The 19,488-nt window shown below is 38.6% G+C and overlaps 1 protein-coding gene across 5 annotated transcripts in view; it reads left to right on the forward strand.

Moving 5' to 3' along the window:
• LOC125456870 (male-specific lethal 3 homolog) overlaps positions 1-19,488 on the forward strand; it is a 48,620-nt gene that overhangs the window by 17,857 nt on the left and 11,275 nt on the right. For 4 of the 5 annotated variants that reach the window (XM_048540352.2, XM_048540354.2, XM_048540353.2 and 1 more), the window contains 8 exons: positions 2,923-3,047; positions 6,695-6,817; positions 7,474-7,634; positions 8,946-9,101; positions 12,182-12,444; positions 14,018-14,118; positions 16,178-16,277; positions 19,167-19,251. In XM_048540352.2, the coding sequence (XP_048396309.1) occupies positions 2,923-3,047; positions 6,695-6,817; positions 7,474-7,634; positions 8,946-9,101; positions 12,182-12,444; positions 14,018-14,118; positions 16,178-16,277; positions 19,167-19,251 (1,114 nt within the window). The remainder of the gene's footprint in view (positions 1-2,922; positions 3,048-6,694; positions 6,818-7,473; positions 7,635-8,945; positions 9,102-12,181; positions 12,445-14,017; positions 14,119-16,177; positions 16,278-19,166; positions 19,252-19,488) is intronic. The other variant, XM_048540355.2, reaches the window with a different exon arrangement.

Genomic DNA, 19,488 nt, shown 5'->3' on the forward strand with positions numbered 1-19,488 from the left:
ATATTCTGGATAATGTTTTATGTAAACAAAGGGATTTCCTACATGTATTGCATCTTTTGCAGCAAAAAAATGGATCATGGAGACAGCCAAACTCTGCTGCATCTCACGATGTCCCTGCTTGGTCTGGGAATTAAGTCAATGTTTCACTGTTCTTGATGCATTTCCATCCCAATCAGTCAGCACCTTATTCTCATGCTGTTTTAATTGGTGTCATCCCTTTTTTCAAATACATTTTTTTTGCCTCCCAATTCAGATGTAAAGCTTAAACTTATATCCTTTTTCAAATGATTAAGTTCTATACTACCAAACATACTACTTAATTTAGTCCAGCTAATTCACTTTAAAGACTGGATAGTAGAAACTTAGGTACCGAGGACAGCATAAATATTTATCCTGTCCTGCTTAACTAAAGCTCTTGTTCCACTCATGCTGGCTGAGTAAAATGATGTTTCTCTTGTGATATTACTCCTTCTCAATTTGTTGAGACAGGAAAAGAAAAAGACCAGAGGACTTCCCCATCTTACCTTAGGAATAAATGAGTAGGCCATTCAACCCATTTAACCTGTTCCACCATTCAGTGAGATCATGTCTATCTGTTGCTTAACTCCATATATCTGCCTTTTGTTAATATCCCTTTAATATCTTTGTTAAACAAAACGTTACCAATTTCAGATTTAAGGTTAACAGCTGGTCCAGCATCCAGTGCCATTTGTTGAAGAGAACCCTAAACCTCTACCACCCTTTGTGTATGGGAGTCCTTCCAAACATCTCTCCTGAACAGTCTGGCCCCAATTCTGAGACTGTTGCCCCTAGTTATAGAATCCCTAATTAATCCCTAATTAGAAATGGCTTATCTTTGTCTTTTCTTGTTGATATGTCGAAGACTTTGATTAGATCACCCCTTAACCTCCTAAGTTTCAGAGAAAACAGGCCTAATTTGTGTAATCTGTTCTCATAACACAACCTCTGATGTCCAAGAATCATTCTTACAAACCTACATTATACTCCTTCCAAGGCGAGCATATCCTTCCTCAGGTGTGGTAGCAAATCTGCTCTCAGTATTCCAAGTGGCGGCTAACCAGGATTTTGCACAATTTCTGCATCATGCGGTCCTCTAGAGATAAACACGATCATTTTCATGAGCTTTCTTGATTTATTTTCTGCACTTGTTTGTGACATTTTAGAGGTGTATGCACCCGAATCCTCAAGTTTTTTGGACATTCACTGTATTTAATTTTACATCGTCTAGTAAGTTTCTCAGTTGAAGAAGGATAACCACACACTTGCTTACATTGAACTCCCATTTGTCAGATTGCCAAATATCCAGTTGTAATTTTATGCTATCATCTATATTTCTAACCTCAAACCTGAACTGATTTCACTTGCACAATGCACACTGATACAGAGTCACAGTCCACGTAACCTCTGTTTTTTTAATGTTAATCTGATCCAGATGAATCTCCTTTCTAGAAATCCTCTGTTACAGCCGCTACTGAGTCTTTGGCTTGCCGGTACTGATGGAGCTGCTGGTCAATCCAGTTAACAAGCAACTTTGCTTCTGAGGGCAGTTCCTCCTCCTACTGAGTTTGCAGAGAGAGGAAGGAGGTACTCTGCCATTGTTAATGCTGCCAGCAGTGCAATACTATTGTAGGGGTGTGGATGGTAAAGAGTTCACCCAATACAAAGTCACCCACCTGCTCTGTAAAATGCAGCTATAGTTATGCATTATTTACCGGGAAATGGAAAGGAAAAGACTGAAAAAAATCCAGGAAAATATGTGTTTGTGTTCTAAGATTTGAAAAGGCTGGAATTCCTTTTGAGTATATCCAAGACCTTTTGCTCCAGTGCCTGGCTGTATGTTTTATCAAATAGGTATATTGGTACAAAATATAGAAAGCATTTATCTGCAAACACTAGATGATGTGCCTTTGCCTAAGTAAGGTGCTTATGTTCAGAAATCCATATAGTAAAAGGATAAAAAATAAATTAATACTTTTAGCTTTATGATCAGTTGCACATGGAAGAGTACAACAGAATAGAGCTGTTATTACATTTGAACGTTAAAGTTTCTTATTATCTCTGTTACAAGTTTGCAATTTATAGTGCTGTGTATGCTGAGTTTATACTTTAATATATTCCATTCAATATATTACACTGCCAACACTTTTATATTTAGCAGCTGAAGGGATTGAAAAAGATTACCATTTAACCTTCAGTTATCACAGGGCCATTGTTTCAACAGAAATGGGGAATAGCATTGTAATTAAAGGCAAATGTGTATGGCCTTTGTATTTTATGTTTGAAAAGATTAGTTTGAATTGATACTGTACTTAAGCATTCAACATTCCTCAGAGCAGATTGAATGAGGGTTTATTTTTGTTTTGATGGCATTTGTTCAGCTCTTGAACAGAGCCTTTGCTCAAGATTTAAGAATCACTTCATTCTAAGTGTTTATTCCAGAAAGTTTGTTTTGTGCAAATTGAATTATATAGCATTAGCCTGAGAAGTTGCATTACTTCTATTTAATTATTTAGTAAAGCCGTAAACTTAATGGTACAAAAGGACTGAATGAATTACAATCATTGGCTGAAAGAGTTGCTTCTTTTTCAAATAGGTACTCCCAAGATTGAAGTTTGATTCAAAATACAGGAAAATCTCATGTCCTTGATAGAGGAAAACTAGGATATTGTTTGCGTCACTAATGAAAGGAATGTTTTCCTCACACTACTTAGTGAGGGGAACGCTATGAAAAACATAGTTGGAAGTTCCTAATACGTTATATAGAGTTTCTTCATTAGATTTCATAATTTTAACTGTTGTTGCTCCGCCAACCCTTGCCAATGGTTGTGTTCTCTAAAACCGTCAGTAAACTAATGTCATTTTCAACTGGTATATTAAAAACATTTTCCTTCCATTTTGAAGCTTTAAGTGCTACTTCTAACGATGATGTCGATGACGACGACGATGATGACAATGATATAGATGGCACAGATGACGAATCATTAGAGTGTGAAGATGACAGTGAACCAGAAGAAATAATAGAAATGGTAAATAAAACAGAAAATGCTTTAAGGCAACAGGGTAGGGAATGTGTGGAGTGAGAAGTAGAGGTGACTTTTCAGGTGTATAAATTGTCATCAAAACTGGAAGTTTACAGTTGGATAAAAAAAAGAAAAGGAATAGAAATAACAGATTTCTTTTCCTGAAAATAAGCATCCTTTAATGTTTTTAACATTATCTTCAAACAATACCGGTGTCAATGAAATATTCTTTGTACACGTGAAATATCATCCGTGACAATCATCTACAGTAAAACAAATTGCCAAAATGTAAAGCATTTTATGTAAGTTTTTTTAAGTGGTACAAATTCATTTTTTAAAATGCTGTTGTAGACTTTTTAGTGTCTTTTATTTCTATATTTGTTATCAGTGTAAATGTTAAACTTTAACTTGTTTATGAATCGGTTTCTTTTGACTATCCCTCGTAAACTCTGAATCACAGAAATTGATAACGCAATGAAAATTTGCAGACTTTATTTCCTTTCAAAGATTTACCATTAGGATGCCCAAATACAACCATCACTAGTTTCACTTAAAAAATGGACCACTATTACCACAACAGCAATAAATTTATCATAGTAAAATGTCCCAGGGTGCTGCAGAGGCACATGATAAAACCAACCAAGCCACGACATGAGATTTTGGGCTGAATTTTTGCTCTGGTGAGCTGGAGGAATTAGACATGATCAGGTTACAGTTTTGCTATACCATGCGGCAACTGGCCTTTCCCCTGTAATTTTGAAAGAGGCACCGAGCCCAGTAAACCAGTTGAAGGTTATTGGAAATCAGTTAAAAAAAATTGAGGACGCCTGATGGATCTGGATCCATGTATCAAATTGTAGTGACCTTCCAGGAACAATAGTAGAATCAAAGATTCCCGACAGTGTGGAAGCAGGCCAATTGGCCAAACAAGTCCAGACCACCCCTCCGAACAGCATCCCACCCAGACCCAACTCTCTACCCTTTCCCTGTAACTCTGTGTTTCCCATGGTTCATCCACCTAATTTACACATCCCTGGACACTACAGGCAATTTAGCTTGGCCAATCCACCTACCCTGCATATCTTTGGACTGTAGGAGGAAACTGGAGTACCCGTTGGAAACCCACGGAGAATGTGCAAACTCCCCACAGACAGTCATGCGAGGGTGGAATCGAACTTGGGTCCCTGGTGCTGTGAGGCAGCAGTGCTAACCACTGAGCCGCCCCAGAAAACTTGTCCCTGGGTGGGCTTGAACCACTAACCTTTTTCGTTAACAGTTGAATGCGCTATCCGATTGCACCGCAGAGACTGCTGTAACGGTACAAGTAAATAATAAGGCCAAAGACTCCAATCCATACATCGAAGACACCGCTGTGAAAAATAGCCCACCACTTTTACTTTTATAGTGCTGATAAATGTTTGCAGCTTCCTCCTGACACCTGAAAGCTCAAACTCTCTTGGCAGTCTTCTGTATCTAATTTCTGGCTGGCAACTGGAAATGAAAGAGCTGTCATGCTTCCCTTCCAGTTTCAGCAAGATTTACTTTGGCAGTTGCAGATCAGTTACTGCTGAGCAGCCTCCAAATGATGCTCCACACTTGGGAGCTTGTCTGCCACCCTTAATTAGATAGAACTCCAGAAACGACCACTTAATTGGATACCTTCCTCCAGTTTTCCTCTGGGTCATGCCACTGGCATTTGTGGGACTCAAATTTTATCTCAAAGATAAGTTTGGAACCTAGGGATATAAAAATATTATTACAAATGTAGGAAAGACAGGGCAGGTACAATGATAATTACAATGATTAGTCATAAATCCAGATTGTCAGTGATGTACACATTTGAAGAGCAAATTAAAGTAGATCAGGTTATGAAATAAATAATGAAATGTAATGACCAAAATGATGTCATTTATAGTTGGAATATCTGATGATAACATGCTATATTAACGTTCACTGGAATGCGTGTGTCAACTTGTGATATTGACTCAAATTGGAAATAGTTTTGGTTTTTTAATTTGTTTGTGGATACAGGTGCCATTGCCTCGGCCACTCTTTATTGTCTATTCCTAATTGCCCTTGAGAAGGTGGTGACAAGCTACTTTCTTGAAGAGCTGCAGTCCTTGGATCTTAATGTCAATGCAAAGCTGATCTGAACCGTACCAAGAATCTTGAACATCGAATGCAAAGAAAAAAATACATCAAAGCATTAAAGGCTTTATAAATGAGAAATTAGCACCTACCTACCTGCTTTTTTTCTTGTTACATAGTGTATTTCTTCCATTACCTTGTATCTTCTTTTCCAAGAACATCAGTTTATGTTCATCTCTCATTTATTTGTTTCAGCGACTCTCCTTGTTCACCTGCTCCACAACTCTATTGTCACATTGGCTGGAGAAATCTTTATTGTTTTAAAATTAGCAAGGATTTAACTTCTGTTTCCTGCCATTTGTAAATTCCCTAGGCAATCTTAAGAATTTTAATTTAGATCGCCTTGACATTTATTTTCTTTTTTCTAAGGAGAATGAGATTGGTCTACTTATGTATTTTTTCCTTTCACTTAAAGTCCTGATTGTCAGAATTTCATGTTCATATCTATCTGCACAAGACTGAAAATCTTCTAGCTGCATTGGGCATAGTATGGTTTCATTATCACATCTTGGGACGCTGTTAGTGCACCAAGTGTCGGCAGATTGTTCAAACGTGGAATGTTCAGCTCAATGGTTAAGAGATGATTTGTTGTGGAGGGATAATTTTGACCTTGAAAGCATCAAACCTGAGTGAAATCCTTACAAAAATGCCTTGAAGTGACCTTGAAAGAATTTGACGAACTGGATGTTAAAGACATAATTTAACATGTTTTAAATTACTTTTTGATTGTTGTTAAGGTGTCATTGTACAATTGGTTTATTCAGTAAACTGTGCCACAAAAATGTGGGTTGTCATTTTGTTTTTTGCATTTCTGGCAACCCATACTGACAATTCGCATTTTAAACTCATTTTACACTAAGTGACATATGGATCAATCCATATTTTTGGAAGCTTCTTTGATTAAAAGAAAGATCATTTTCTGAACAATATAGTACACTAAACTACAGAAAAGATATTGCTATTAACACTGCCAAAAACCCCACGTCATGGATCTTTGACCTTTGGAGGAGATTCATCTCCCTCTAAACTGTTCCATGGTTCCTTGAATTAAAGGAGATGCACGACAGTCTTATGAAGCCCAGCAAATATACAGCCATACAAAATACTATATGTTTAGCCTCATTGATGTGCATTTGTAAATAACTTTCCATTCAGTTTTCATGCCTGTAACAATTTTCAAAAATGTTAAACATGTATTATTGACATGTGTTGAAAGATCTTGGGCCCACTATGCAAGCACTTCTGTCTGCCAGTGTCTCTGTCTCTCTCTCTCTCTCTCGTGCACTCCTCTTTCCCATGCCCATCTCCCTCCAGAAGAAAATATGAATACACATATGTACATGCATGAGCAAAAGCAACCACATAACCATTAGCCATCATAACTAAACACTTCTTACTGGTGTAGGCATTTTACCAGCAGGGAGATACAACAAAACTAGTTAACAGCTGGAGTTGGTATTGTGTTTGTAACTTATTCAAGATTACGAATTTTCTTTGTAATCTAGAAGGATGATCAAGAAACTTGTTCTAAAAAGGAGATGGAAGAGAAAACCATAAACATAGAAATTCCAGACATTTTGAAAAAGAAACTTGAGGATGATTGCTATTACATCAACAAAAGAAAAAAGGTATATTTCCTGTTGTACAACATACCATTTTTAAAGGTTTTTTTTCATCTTTTGCACTGATGCTAAAAATGTTTGCCGATACTGAAAGGATATGCATTTTAAGTGTAGATCTGCCATGGGCACCTTTTCTGGTTAAGCACTGTGAAATTTCAGAAGTTCAGCTGAAGTGTATTTGCAGCTATTCTATGATGAGCATCCCTCTCCAGTAAAAAAACTGCTTCTTTGTGAAGACATGATGTTACTTATTCTGTTGTACAAACTATCTTCTATTTAACCATAACCATAAATGCCACTATTACAAGATACTGAAATCTAATTGTTGTAAGCTACCTTTGAAAGAACAATTCCATCAGTTGTGACAATGTTACAGTTGTAACTAACAACCTTGACTGTGTCTTAAATGGGTTATAGTGTAATGTTGGAGATAATGGCCTTCCATTACACTTCTTAATTTTCATTTTCACTAACTTCATACTGAACTGGATTCTGATACTTTGATTGGAATACACTATTCCTGTTTAAGTCATTACTTTGATATAATTATGACACTTCCAAGTTTTAACTCTTGAATTTTCTTTAATGTTCATCTTCAAATGCTTATAATTTGAAAAAAAATGTACAGATTAGTATATAGTTGTGGATGATCTATTTTTCAGTTGGTGAAGCTTCCATGTCAGACGAACATTATTAATATTTTGGAATCCTATGTGAAACATTTTGCAATTAATGCAGCCTTTTCAGCCAATGAAAGATGTCGTCATCATCAAAGTAATTCACAGATTCCAATGAATCCTCATTACATTCCACCTGAGAAAAAGTAAGTCTACATAATGGCTTTTTAAAATGGAAAGTTATATTGGTCGGCAACAATGAAAGACTTTAGCCATTCATTTTTACACTGAATTTCTGCAGGCATTTGCACTGGAACTTGAAATAATTAGAAATCCAAAACTGCAGGGGATTGGGAATCTGTCATTTCAATAAAATAGATTGAAGAATCATTACTGAGACACACGCCATCTGAACACGTATACTTATAACAATAATAAATACAATTTATTATTTGTAAAAATTAATTTTTAGTGCCAGTAAAGTTATTTGGTAATGATTAATGATTAATTTCTAAATGGTGAGAAAATTCGCAGAGCAGAAGTACAAAGGGATGTGGGAGTGTTGGTCCAAGCTTCTCTAAAGGTTAACTTGCAGGTAGAGTCCGTAATTAAGAAAGCGAATGTAATGTTTTCATTTAACTCAAGAGGATTGGAACGTAAAAGCAACAATGTGCTTCTGAGGCTTTATAAGGCTCTAGTTAAGCCCCATTTAGAATACTGTGTCCAATTTTGGGCCCCACACCAGGAAGGACATACAAGCCCTGGAGCGTGTCCAGCGGAGATTCACACGGATGATCCCTGGAATGGTAGGTTTAACGTATGATGAACGGCTAAGGATCCTGGGATTGTACTCATTAGAGTTTAGAAGGTTGAGGGGAGATCTAATAGAAACTTAGAAGATAATGTATGGTTTAGAAGGGGTGGACGCTAGGAAGTTGTTTCCATTAGGCGGGGAGACTAGAACCCGTGGGCGCAGCCTTAAAATTAGAGGGGGTAAATTTAAAACTGAAATGAGACATTTCTTTAGCCAAAGAGTGGTGGGCTTGTGGAATTCATTGCCACGGAGTGCAGTGGAGGCCGGGATGTTGGATGCCTTCAAGGCAGAAATCGACAAATTCTTGATCTCGGAAGGAATCAGGGGCTACGGGGAGACTGCAGGGAAGTGGAGTTGAAATGCCCATCAGCCATGATTTAAATGGCGGAGTGGACTTGATGGGCCGAATGGCCTTGCCTCCCTATGTCTTATAGTCTTATTAAGCCTTAATATGCTTTAATGGGCAAGTTTTTTTTTAACTGGCAAGTCGAATGGTTGTCTTATCATGTAAATAACCCAACTTGGCTCTTTCCATGTATTTCAATGCCATGTCTTGCTTTGAGATAACCTTGGAGCAAAACTTGTGGAAGAGTTTGAAGAATTTGTCTTTATTTGTTCCTGAAAAACATTAAGAGCTGATGGCTTTGCTGTTATCTTTACTGCAAGTTTCTGACCAATTAAATAAACACTTTCTATTCTGCAGTGTTGAACTTTGTAAAGAAATGGTGGATGGTTTAAGAATCACATTTGACTTTACATTACCCATGATTTTGCTGTACCAGTATGAACATGCTCAGTTCAAGAAGGTCACTTCATCTAAATTCTTTGTTCCGATTAAGGAAACATTGTCAAATGTTAGGTAAGTTCTCCTTAGCCTGAAAATATGAGATCATCAAAGCTCATGTTATTGTGGAGATGTTCTTTTCAAGGGTCTTCTAAATAAATTATGGTACAATTATCAAAGTACAGAATTTATATTTGATCTAAAGTCTGTGATTTCATGAAGAAAATTGGATTTATGCATTACAAGGAAATAAAAACAGCAAGAATTATTTCAATCTTTATCTCAATCTTTGAGGGCGGCACGATGGTTCAGTGGTTAGCACTGCACCCTCATAGCGCCAGGGAACCAGGTTCGATTCTAGTGTTGGGTAACTGTGCGGAGTTTGCAAATTCTCCCCGTGTCTGTGTGGGTTTTGTCCAGGTGCTCCGGTTTCCTCCCACAGTCCAAAGATGTACAGGCTAGGTGGATCGGCCATGCTAAATTGCCTGTGGTGTTCAGGGGTGTGTGGGTTATCGCGGGATGGGTCTGGGTGGGATGCTTCAAGGGGCGATGTGCACTTGTTGGGCCGAAGGGCCTGTTTCCACACTGTAGGGAATCTAATCTTTATCGAACTGTTCGTATTCTCACTGTCCTAAAACACACTGAAACTCATGAATTGGAGACGCAGTCACTATTGTTGATAAATGCAATAGCCAGTTTGCCAGTTTATACACAGAAAGGTCCTACAAGCAGCAAATGAGGTAAAGGACCAATTAAACTGGTACAGTGATATGGTTTGAGGAGTATGTTTTTTTTTTCCAGAAAATATCTTTTCTGCTGTTTAAATATTGCCATGGAATCTTTCAGTCTAGTTGAATTTTTAAAAAACATTTCTTACAAAAGATCGTACTTCCGATTTTGCACTCCTTCAGTGCTTAACGATCTTGTCTAAAATGTTTGAATCCAGGATCATCGGATGTGGGTGAACCAAGGTGACCAATGTTGCAAGTCCTTTTAACACCTCATTAACAAGCAACAAGCTATTGGTGTTTCTGTGGTCCTATGTTTTAGAATTTCACCTATTCCTACGTCACTTCAATGTTATTGTTAAATTGGAAATTGGCATACTATGGCAAAATATATATTTGCATTTGCCCTGCTCCCTAATACATGTTCACAGATCTTTACATTCTCTTAATGAGACATTTATTGTGATCCCAGTTCCAATTCTTGGCACTCTTTGCACATTGCTTATGCTATAGCTATGATATTATTTTCCAAACACCATTTATTAATTTCACCAGCAATGTACAAATGGCACAGGAAAATACAACTCTCCGCACCCTATGTTTTGATGTACTTGTTACTTTTTTTCCTGAAAGGTGGTGCATGTTTTCTGAGCAGAAACTGTTTATAATTGAGTAAGATTTTTATAAGCTGAGGTGTGCTCACATTGTTGCTAGTTCTCTAAACATTCTTATTGCTTTTTGGTACTTGCGTCAATCAATCTACTGAAATATGTTAGTCTGATCTATGCACTGCACTAGGCCATGATCGTGGCTTTGACAAAGGCATTTTTAATTCAAATGTTTTCAGCAGTTTATACTTTTGTGCCACTGTACTGTCCATTGATACTTAACATATACAGCTTTCAAATAAAGATTTAATGCTTGCTTGCAAACCAGTAGTATTGTCTCATGAAACAAAATCCACTTGTTTTGCAAATTTCACGTTCATTTTCAGAGTTGGGAGTTAGTTTCATTTGTATTGAAGTCCTGCCTTAAAACATCTTCTAATTGCAAACTCAAAACCTAACACAATTGATATTCTTCTATATGTGGATAAGGGGTTACTTAATAATTTTTGACAGGAATCAGTACACTGGATAAATAGACCTGGTGATAACTGTTCTATCTAGTCAACTACCATTTTGCTTGAGTAAGTAACTTCCAAAAACAATATTTAATGCATTTTATGCTCTTGACAAAACAGAGGCTTCTTTCTTCAAGTACCGAAGTAGGTGCAAAAATCATATTTGGTAAAGGTCAGTCTTACATTCTTGGATTGTTAACCTTTTCAGCATTTATTTTGTCAGGAATACTTGGATTGAAAATTTTTGCAAAATGGCAGTAATGAAGTAAAGATTACAGCCTTTTCATGAGGGATTTAGAGGAGCATGGGCTGGGTAGGTGGAAGAATAGTTAAAGGACTCTAAAGTGTGCTAAAATAAGGTGTGAGGTCAGAATCCATAAGGGCAGAATTACAAATTAGAGAAGGTTATGCATTTGTTGGCATTGCTACACTGTGGAAATTGGAAGTTAGTTGATGGGGAAATCTGAAGGCAGTATAGAAAAAAAAAATTAAAATCACCAAGATATCAATTTGTGTGATATTAACTATCTCAAGTTTGATACAAATTATGAGGGTCAAAATAGGAAAAGCTTTTTAGATTACATCTAAGAACACCTTCCAATCAGTACATTTATGGTCCAGCAATGAAAGAAGATAGTTCTAGAAAATAAAGTGGACTAAATAACTAACATCACAATAATGAAACAGTTGGGTAAATAGTGACCCCAATATAATTAGGTTCAGTGTAAAATTAAAGAAAGGCTAATGAAGTGTTTGGGATAAAGGTGTGCTGGAGCAAACAAAACTGCAATGTACCGAAAGAGTCCTGATGATATTAAATCACCTTGCCTACAAATTAATGGACCAAGTTAGAAAGTACGAAAGGGAGAGAATACAATCTACATATTCCTTTATGCCAAGAAGGAGTAGTTTCAATAAAAAGTTTCAGAAATTGGGATTAAAACTACTGCCGTATACATTGTAAATGGGGGGAGAGGAAGGATGATAGATTATGATATCATGAAGTATGGAATGTGTGAAGGGGCTGGTAGCGAAAAATAAACAAAAAGATATAAAATATGTTAAAGGAGATAACAAAGGCTTTGATAAATACAAAAAGCAAGAGTTATTAACAGAATATAGTCCACTGTACACATTATTTTGATTTTCCCAATAAGGATCATTGTTCACTTTGGCATTTTAATCGTGCGCTTGTGTGTATCAGTTCTCAGTATGTCTAATGGGATGCTATTTTATCTATTGTTTTAAGATTTTCTGAAAAATTGCATCTAATTGAGTGCTTATTCTGCTTATTAAACTAATAGACCTCAAAAGGAACATTCACCAAGTCCTCCTCCTCTTCTGAACCCGTCAACACCCCAATCCACAGATAGTCAGCCGTTGTCGGGAGACCCTGCAACCCCAAAACGACGAAAAATTGATCCTGAATCTGTACAGTCATTGAGGCGGTCAGCACGACATGCATCAGGGTGTGACAGGCTGTCTGAAAGCAGTGCTTCCCCTCAGTCAAAGCGCCGGTTTTATGAATCTGCCCAAATGCCCAGACTGCTTTTACACTTGGAGAAAAGTAAGTATTTAACACTTTAACTGTGAGTTTGTGATGATCTTATTTGAAAAGAAGTCCTTTTCCATGTAGCACCTGTGAATATTCTTGCTGTGGTGATCACGGACCACCTTTTTTATTCAAGTTAACTGGTGAAGTAGCCATGGTCAGTTATGGGATATTACACTTTGAAACCAGTCATTTAAATTGTATCATTGTGGTAAATTAACATTTTAAATTTGGCTGAGTATATGAGATTGGGCACGGTTACAAGCAGTTCGCCGTTGTGAAGAGGTTCCAACCTTGAGTCTGTTCATAAGTCAATTCATATGCAAGTCAGAATATGGTGCAGTCTAGAGCGGCACGGTGGCTCAGTGGTTAGCACTGCAGCCTCACAGCGCCAGGGACCCAGGTTCGATTCCAGCCTCAGGCGACTGCCTGTGTGGAGTTTGCACATTCTCCCCGTGTCTGTGTGGGTTTCCTCCCACAGTCCAAAGATGTGCAAGTTAGGTGGATCGGCCAGGCTAAATTGCCCGTAGTGTTCAGGGGTCTTTGGGTTATAGGCGGATGGGTCTGGGTGGGATGCTTCAAGGGGCAGTGTGGATTTGTTGGGCCAAAGGGCCTGTTTCCACACTTTACGGAATCTAATCAATAAAAAGTATAAAATGTGGCCATTATAAAGGACAGAAAATATTTGTATGTTGGACCCTTAAAATTAGACCATGTATCAGACCATGTTTGGAAGTCAGATGTTTGAAGTCTATTTTTCCACCTCCCAGATCTGGCTTCCATTCAGTTCAGTCTGATAGGCTGGATGTCTTCCTTGTCTGCCTGTATGTGATCCTATAAGTGTGAGTCGCCTGTTTATTTCCAACTGGTCAAAATCCCAAAGCAACTAACCTGTCAATTTCATTCAAAGATGCTTCGTGTAAAGAAGAGCATGTATAGCTTTGCCATGACGTTTTCAAGCTAGTAGTGGAATTGATTACTGGCTTGATTACTTGCTTATTGCTGTTTCATTTGACCCCCAGATCCTTTCTTATTTCCTGATTAGCTATTCCCACACCTTCAGCGATATACTCGTGAGTTCATTTTCCCAACATAGTGTAACATTTCAACTTAACTGTATTGAATTTCACCTGCAACTTAATTGGCCAAATGCAAACTTCCTGTGACTCCTTTTGCAGGTTGCTGATTTGTTTTGTACTAACAAACATTTTCCTCTGTGAACTTGGCCTTATTGAAATGGGTTTCTGTACGTTGATCATTAATATAGTTCAGGCACAGGAGGACCTCAGCCAGGACCCTGGGAAATTTAGCTTGCAGGAAATAACCAATATCTGTCTTCTGGTGGTCACATATATCAAACTCTGTTTTCATTATATATGAACATTATGATTTTCTTCAATTTCAAATTTGATTCTACCAGTTTTCCTTGGAAGAACACTAAACATAGATCGCTCATTTAGGCTGTTATAAGGTGTTGTTGTGCTGGAGAAGTCTGCTTGGAAGTAACATCTCGTGCCGTCTCCTTTTTCACTTTTCTGACTTTACAAAATGAATGTTAATTTTTGTTTAATTCAAATTTATTTTAAAGAAACACCAGTCCACAGTGGCTCTTCCTCTCCTGTCACCCTCACACCTAGTAAAGAAGGGGTTGCACTGTTTGATCGCAGAAGGAGTAATGAACTGAATGAGGTAAGAGTTCGTAACCCCTCTTTTTCTTGTCTGTGCATGTACGTATGTTATTTAAAAAGACATTTGTTGTACTTTTTTTTTCTTCTTTTATATTCTTATTGTCCATGCTTTTCTTTTATGCTTCCAGAAAAGCAATCCATGCTATAATAATTGCTATTGTTACAAGTCAACGCTTTTGTGCATTTATACCGGATATTTAGCCTATGAGAAACATTTCAGTTTTGGTGCTTTATATTCCATCTGATCTGATTTGGAGTGCATAACCCGTTAATAATGACAATTACTTGACATGCACACTTATCCAAAGGGAAGGAAGGCTCCTCCTCTTTGGACTACAGCTGTGCCTTCAACATGATTATCCCCTTCAGACTGATCTCAAAACTACATGACCTTAGTCTCAGCTCTGCCCTCTGCAGTTGGATCCTCAGCTTTCTGACGCGTAGGCTGCAATAAGTGAGGATAGGTAACAGCACCACCTCCACAATAGCACTCAATATTGGTGCCCTGACTCCCCTACTGTACTCACTACACCTACCTCAGTGTTGCCAAATTCTGAGCGAATGCCCTCGCTAAGTTTGCTGACGACACTACTGTAATGAGACAGATATCTAACAAAAGCAAGTCAAAATGAAGAAGGGAGATAGAGGGCTTGTTGATGTAGTGCAATGAAAACAATCTGTCTCTCAACATTGGCAAAACTAAAGAACTGATCATCGACTTCAGAAGGAAGAGAGGAGAACGCGCCGCCATCTACATCAAGAGAACTGAGGCTGAGAGAGTGAAGAGCATCAAGTTCCGCAGAGTGATGATAACCATCGACGTCCGTCCTGGAGTTCCATGTAAATGCGATAGTCAAGAAGGCGTAACTCCTCTTCTCCCTTAGGTAGCTCAGGAAATTTGGTATGTCCATAAGGTCCCTCACCAACTTCTACAGATGCACCATTGAAAGGATACTGTCCGAGTGCAAAACAGCCTGGTATTGCAACTGCCCTTCCCAGGATGGTAAGAAACAAAGAAGGTTACGTGCACAGCTCAGACCATCATGGAAGCCAGCCTTCCATCCATGCACTGTATTTACATGGCTCACTACCACAGAAAGGCAGCCAGTGTCGTCAAAGGCCCTCACACCCTGATAATGACCTCCTACGACCTCTTCCATTGGGCAGAAGATACAGAAGCCTGCACATGCACAAGCAGGCCGTTATCAGACTGTTGAATGGACTCTAGCCTCAAATAATGTAACCTGCAATGTTACTTGTGTGTTTCTTAAGTCTTTTTGAACTGTACACCCTTTGCATGCTGTAATCTGAGTGTATTACTCGTAAACAAAACTTTTCACTATATTTCAGTACACATGACAATCAATCAATCTTAGAAGTGCAATTGATAGTGCAGCCTCCTGATACAAATTGGAATCACTTCCTGAGAGGGTAGGAGGCTTGGAAAGGTGAAGGGGTTCTGTCAGTACGTTTCAGAGTATGGGCTGAAATGATCTGTAGTTTTGCAGATAATAATGATACTAATGTGGCATCTGAAAGAGGGCCGAATCAGAGGAGTAAAGAGTTGAATGAGATTGTGGAGACAAGGATGGGGCAAGGACATACTGATTTATATATGGACAAAAGATTTGTAAAATTAGTTCTTAGATACTTCACCTCTGAGATTGGCAGGCATTGCAGCAAATAATGAAATGGGACTAAGTATGCAATAATGTGTGTTTCTGTAGATAGGTACGATAAGTATGACAGCTGGTGGAATGACTAATTGTCTTACAACAAATTGCTGTTATGTTTTTAACTATTTCTGTGCAGTTTTAGGATGAGATTATTTGATGGATCAATGGCAGAATTTTTAGGATGACCGCTTAGGTTTACATTTTGTATTGGAATTGTTACGTTAACTTTGAGTCAATTTACCTTTTCCATATTTGTCTTTATCAAATGTTATGTTTAGGAATCGTGGAGTAGATTGGAACTGACTTTAATCTGTTGAAATGTTATTACCTTAGCTGTTAGTCATTGTATATGACTGAAAACTGAGTTCTGTGTTGGTCTGACAGGTTTTATCTTGGAAAATGATGCCAGATAATTATCCACTGATTGAACAGCCACCTGCACCTTCATATATCTATGGAGCTCACCACCTTTTACGACTGTTTGGTAAGTCATCAGGCATTCTTTTCATTGGAAGAAACTGAAAAGGTAAAATTTTCTAAAGAGCAGATGTCGATGTGGGCATAAAAGTGGGAGGGACTTCCACACAGGGACATTGTAAATTTTCTGGCATCATTACATTGTTCTTGGCTTATTATATATTCATACATGGGTAAAATATCAAAATTCATGGGCATTGAGGTCTGCCCCTGTTGTGATCTCCCTGGCTCTGAATCTGCATGCCATATTTAAAGGCACCAAGACAGCACTTCGCTTTCTGTAACCCAGGAGCATCATCTGAACTTCCGCTCATCACCCCCACCAACTTGTGGAAATATCAAAGACTGGGCAAAAAGTAGGAACTATACTTTAGTGATGCCACCCTAGAAGTTCTGCTGAAGGTTGACATAGGGGAAGGAAAGCTCTTTTCCCTTTGGATTTTATCAAGACACCGACCTGACAGAGGTAACTGCAGAAATCAATTGCCTCGGGTAGCTCAAAAGATCTTGACTTCAGTGCCACTGGAGGTTGAATGATCTGAGTTTGAGTTGGCATTGCAATCCCGTTGCAGAGGACTGTCTTACATGAGGTTAGGTGCCAGGCATCTCCCTGCCTCATGCAAACAATGTCTGTAACTTTATTGCAGCTAATGGTGTGGTGCCTATGGCGTTGCATCTCACATCTGACAAGGTCCACGCTTAAAAGCACAAAAGAAGATACAACACCCGGAAGTTTTTGTACCATCGTCTCACTGACCTTACAAATTTGATTCAGAAATAGTGGGAACTGCAGATGCTGGAGAACCTGAGATAACAAGGTGTAGAGCTGGATGAGCACAGCAGCTCAAGCAGCATCAGGGGAGCAGGAAACCTGACGTTTTGGGTATGGACCCTTCTTCAGAGAAATTTTCTGAAGAAGGGTCCAGACTCAAAATGTCAACCTTCCTGCTCCTCTGATGCTGCTTGAGCTGCTGTGCTCATCCAGCTCTACACCTTGTTATCTCTTATTTGATAGTTTTTCTGGGGAAAGGACACAACCACAAAAATGAACTTTTGAATGAAGCTGTTTTGAGTTCAGCCATGCTCGCCTGTTTCGGTTAGCTTTGCTGTTATCAGCTGATGTGGCTGCCTCACATGAGTAAGCTAGTTGACCTGATCGGTCTTTATTCATAACATTGTAAGCATTTAACGGCAAAAAGCCAGGCCCCAAGTGACTCCTGGAGAGACTTCACTTGTAACACTGAGCATTGTGAAATGAAATGTTTTGAAAGACAACTGAAGAAGATAACTGAAGAATTTTGTATTCACTGGAGCTTGGAGAAAGAATTCTACTCTGTCAAATAGATGCCTCATTCAGTTATGGCGGGTTTGTAAACACATATATTTTGCTTTTGGTAAATGAGATTGTGCTATGAACATATTTTCAGCAGATTGGGGTGTTGGTACATCTCATGACTTCGCATTTGAATGCAACTACGAGGTAAGGTAACTCACGTGAAAGATTCTGAGAACTTAATTGTAAAATTTTAACCTAAAATCAGGAAACGGAATTTTTAACCTGCAGCCCAATTAAATATCTCCTGACTACCCTTCTAAAAACTTTATAACAGGCTTGGAAAATTCCACCTAAGTGTGCAGAGAAAATGATCAAAATGAAATAGAAAACTGTTCAAAATCTGAATATCGGATAGTATTTCAATCTGAATGTAAGAAATTTCCAAAAATGGCTGCCAAACCTCCCTGGTAAAATTTAGCTCCGCCATATTTTGCATTTTGACAGGAAGACAGCAAGAGCATAGAATTAATTTAATAGCTCTTTCAAATAGCTGGCACAGAGTCAGAGGCAATTGCCTTTGCAGCTTGAGTCTGTGATTTAACTGGGAAATATTTGAATTAATCTAACTGGTATTGAATGTTAAGCTAGAACGTTTCTTTGGGAGTGTACCATCATTTGCTGTATCCGTCCTTAATGGAAATATGGCATGAAACTAACTGCTTTCTCTTTAGACAGAAATCCCTAAAGTGTTGCAATGAGCGACGAACGAACAAACAACTGCACCTCCCAGTCGCAAACCATTTCCACTCCCCCTCCCATTCTTTAGATGACATGTCCATCATGGGCCTCCTGCAGTGCCACAATGATGCCACCCGAAGGTTGCAGGAACAGCAACTCATATTCCGCCTGGGAACCCTGCAGCCTAATGGTATCAATGTGGACTTCACCAGTTTCAAAATCTCCCCTTCCCCTACTGCATCCCTAAACCAGCCCAGTTCGTCCCCTCCCCCCACTGCACCACACAACCGGCCCAGCTTTTCCCCCCCCCCCCCACCCACTGCATCCCAAAACCAGTCCAACCTGTCTCTGCCTCCCTAACCGGTTCTTCCTCTCACCCATCCCTTCCTCCCACCCCAAGCCGCACCCCCATCTACCTACTAACCTCATCCCACCTCCTTGACCTGTCCGTCTTCCCTGGACTGACCTATCCCCTCCCTACCTCCCCACCTATGCTGTCTCCACCTATCTTCTTTACTCTCCATCTTCGGTCCGCCTCCCCCTCTCTCCCTATTTATTCCAGTCCCCTCTCCCCATCCCCCTCTCTGATGAAGGGTCAAGGCCCGAAACGTCAGCTTTTGTGCTCCTGAGATGCTGCTTGGCCTGCTGTGTTCATCCAGCCTCACATTTTATGAACTTGTATTGTGTTGTGTACAGTTTTGAATTTGTGACTATAGATATTTCTTTGCAAGTATTTATGACCAATGTTGATAGTTCACATATGTAAATGATATGAAAAATAACTGATATTGAATACTCCTTCACTTTTTAGTACATACATCATGGCTTACATTTTTAAAAAAAACCTGACTTCACCTGCCATTTCTTTTATTTTTGTTGCAGTGAAGCTACCAGAGTTGTTGGGAAAAATGCAAATTACTGACAGGAATTTGAAGGTCTTGGTAAAGCACCTAGAGCTGTTCCTTAGGTAAGGAATTAAAATATATTAATGAAAGTTTGCAGGATTAGTGGTAATGATCTGCAGTAGGTAGAGAATAAGCTAAATTTATACCTGAAGCAGAGTTCTGGATTTCATTTACAGGGCTAACAATTAAAATAAACCATACCATCTTATCTTTATGCAATATTTTTGTTGTGCTTCATTGAAAATGTTGTGTCTAGTTTTAGATTTCCTCAAATGCAAATATTAAATCCGCATTCATAT

Source organism: Stegostoma tigrinum, chromosome 12 (genome assembly GCF_030684315.1).
Source record: "Stegostoma tigrinum isolate sSteTig4 chromosome 12, sSteTig4.hap1, whole genome shotgun sequence".
Lineage (NCBI taxonomy): Eukaryota > Metazoa > Chordata > Chondrichthyes > Orectolobiformes > Stegostomatidae > Stegostoma > Stegostoma tigrinum.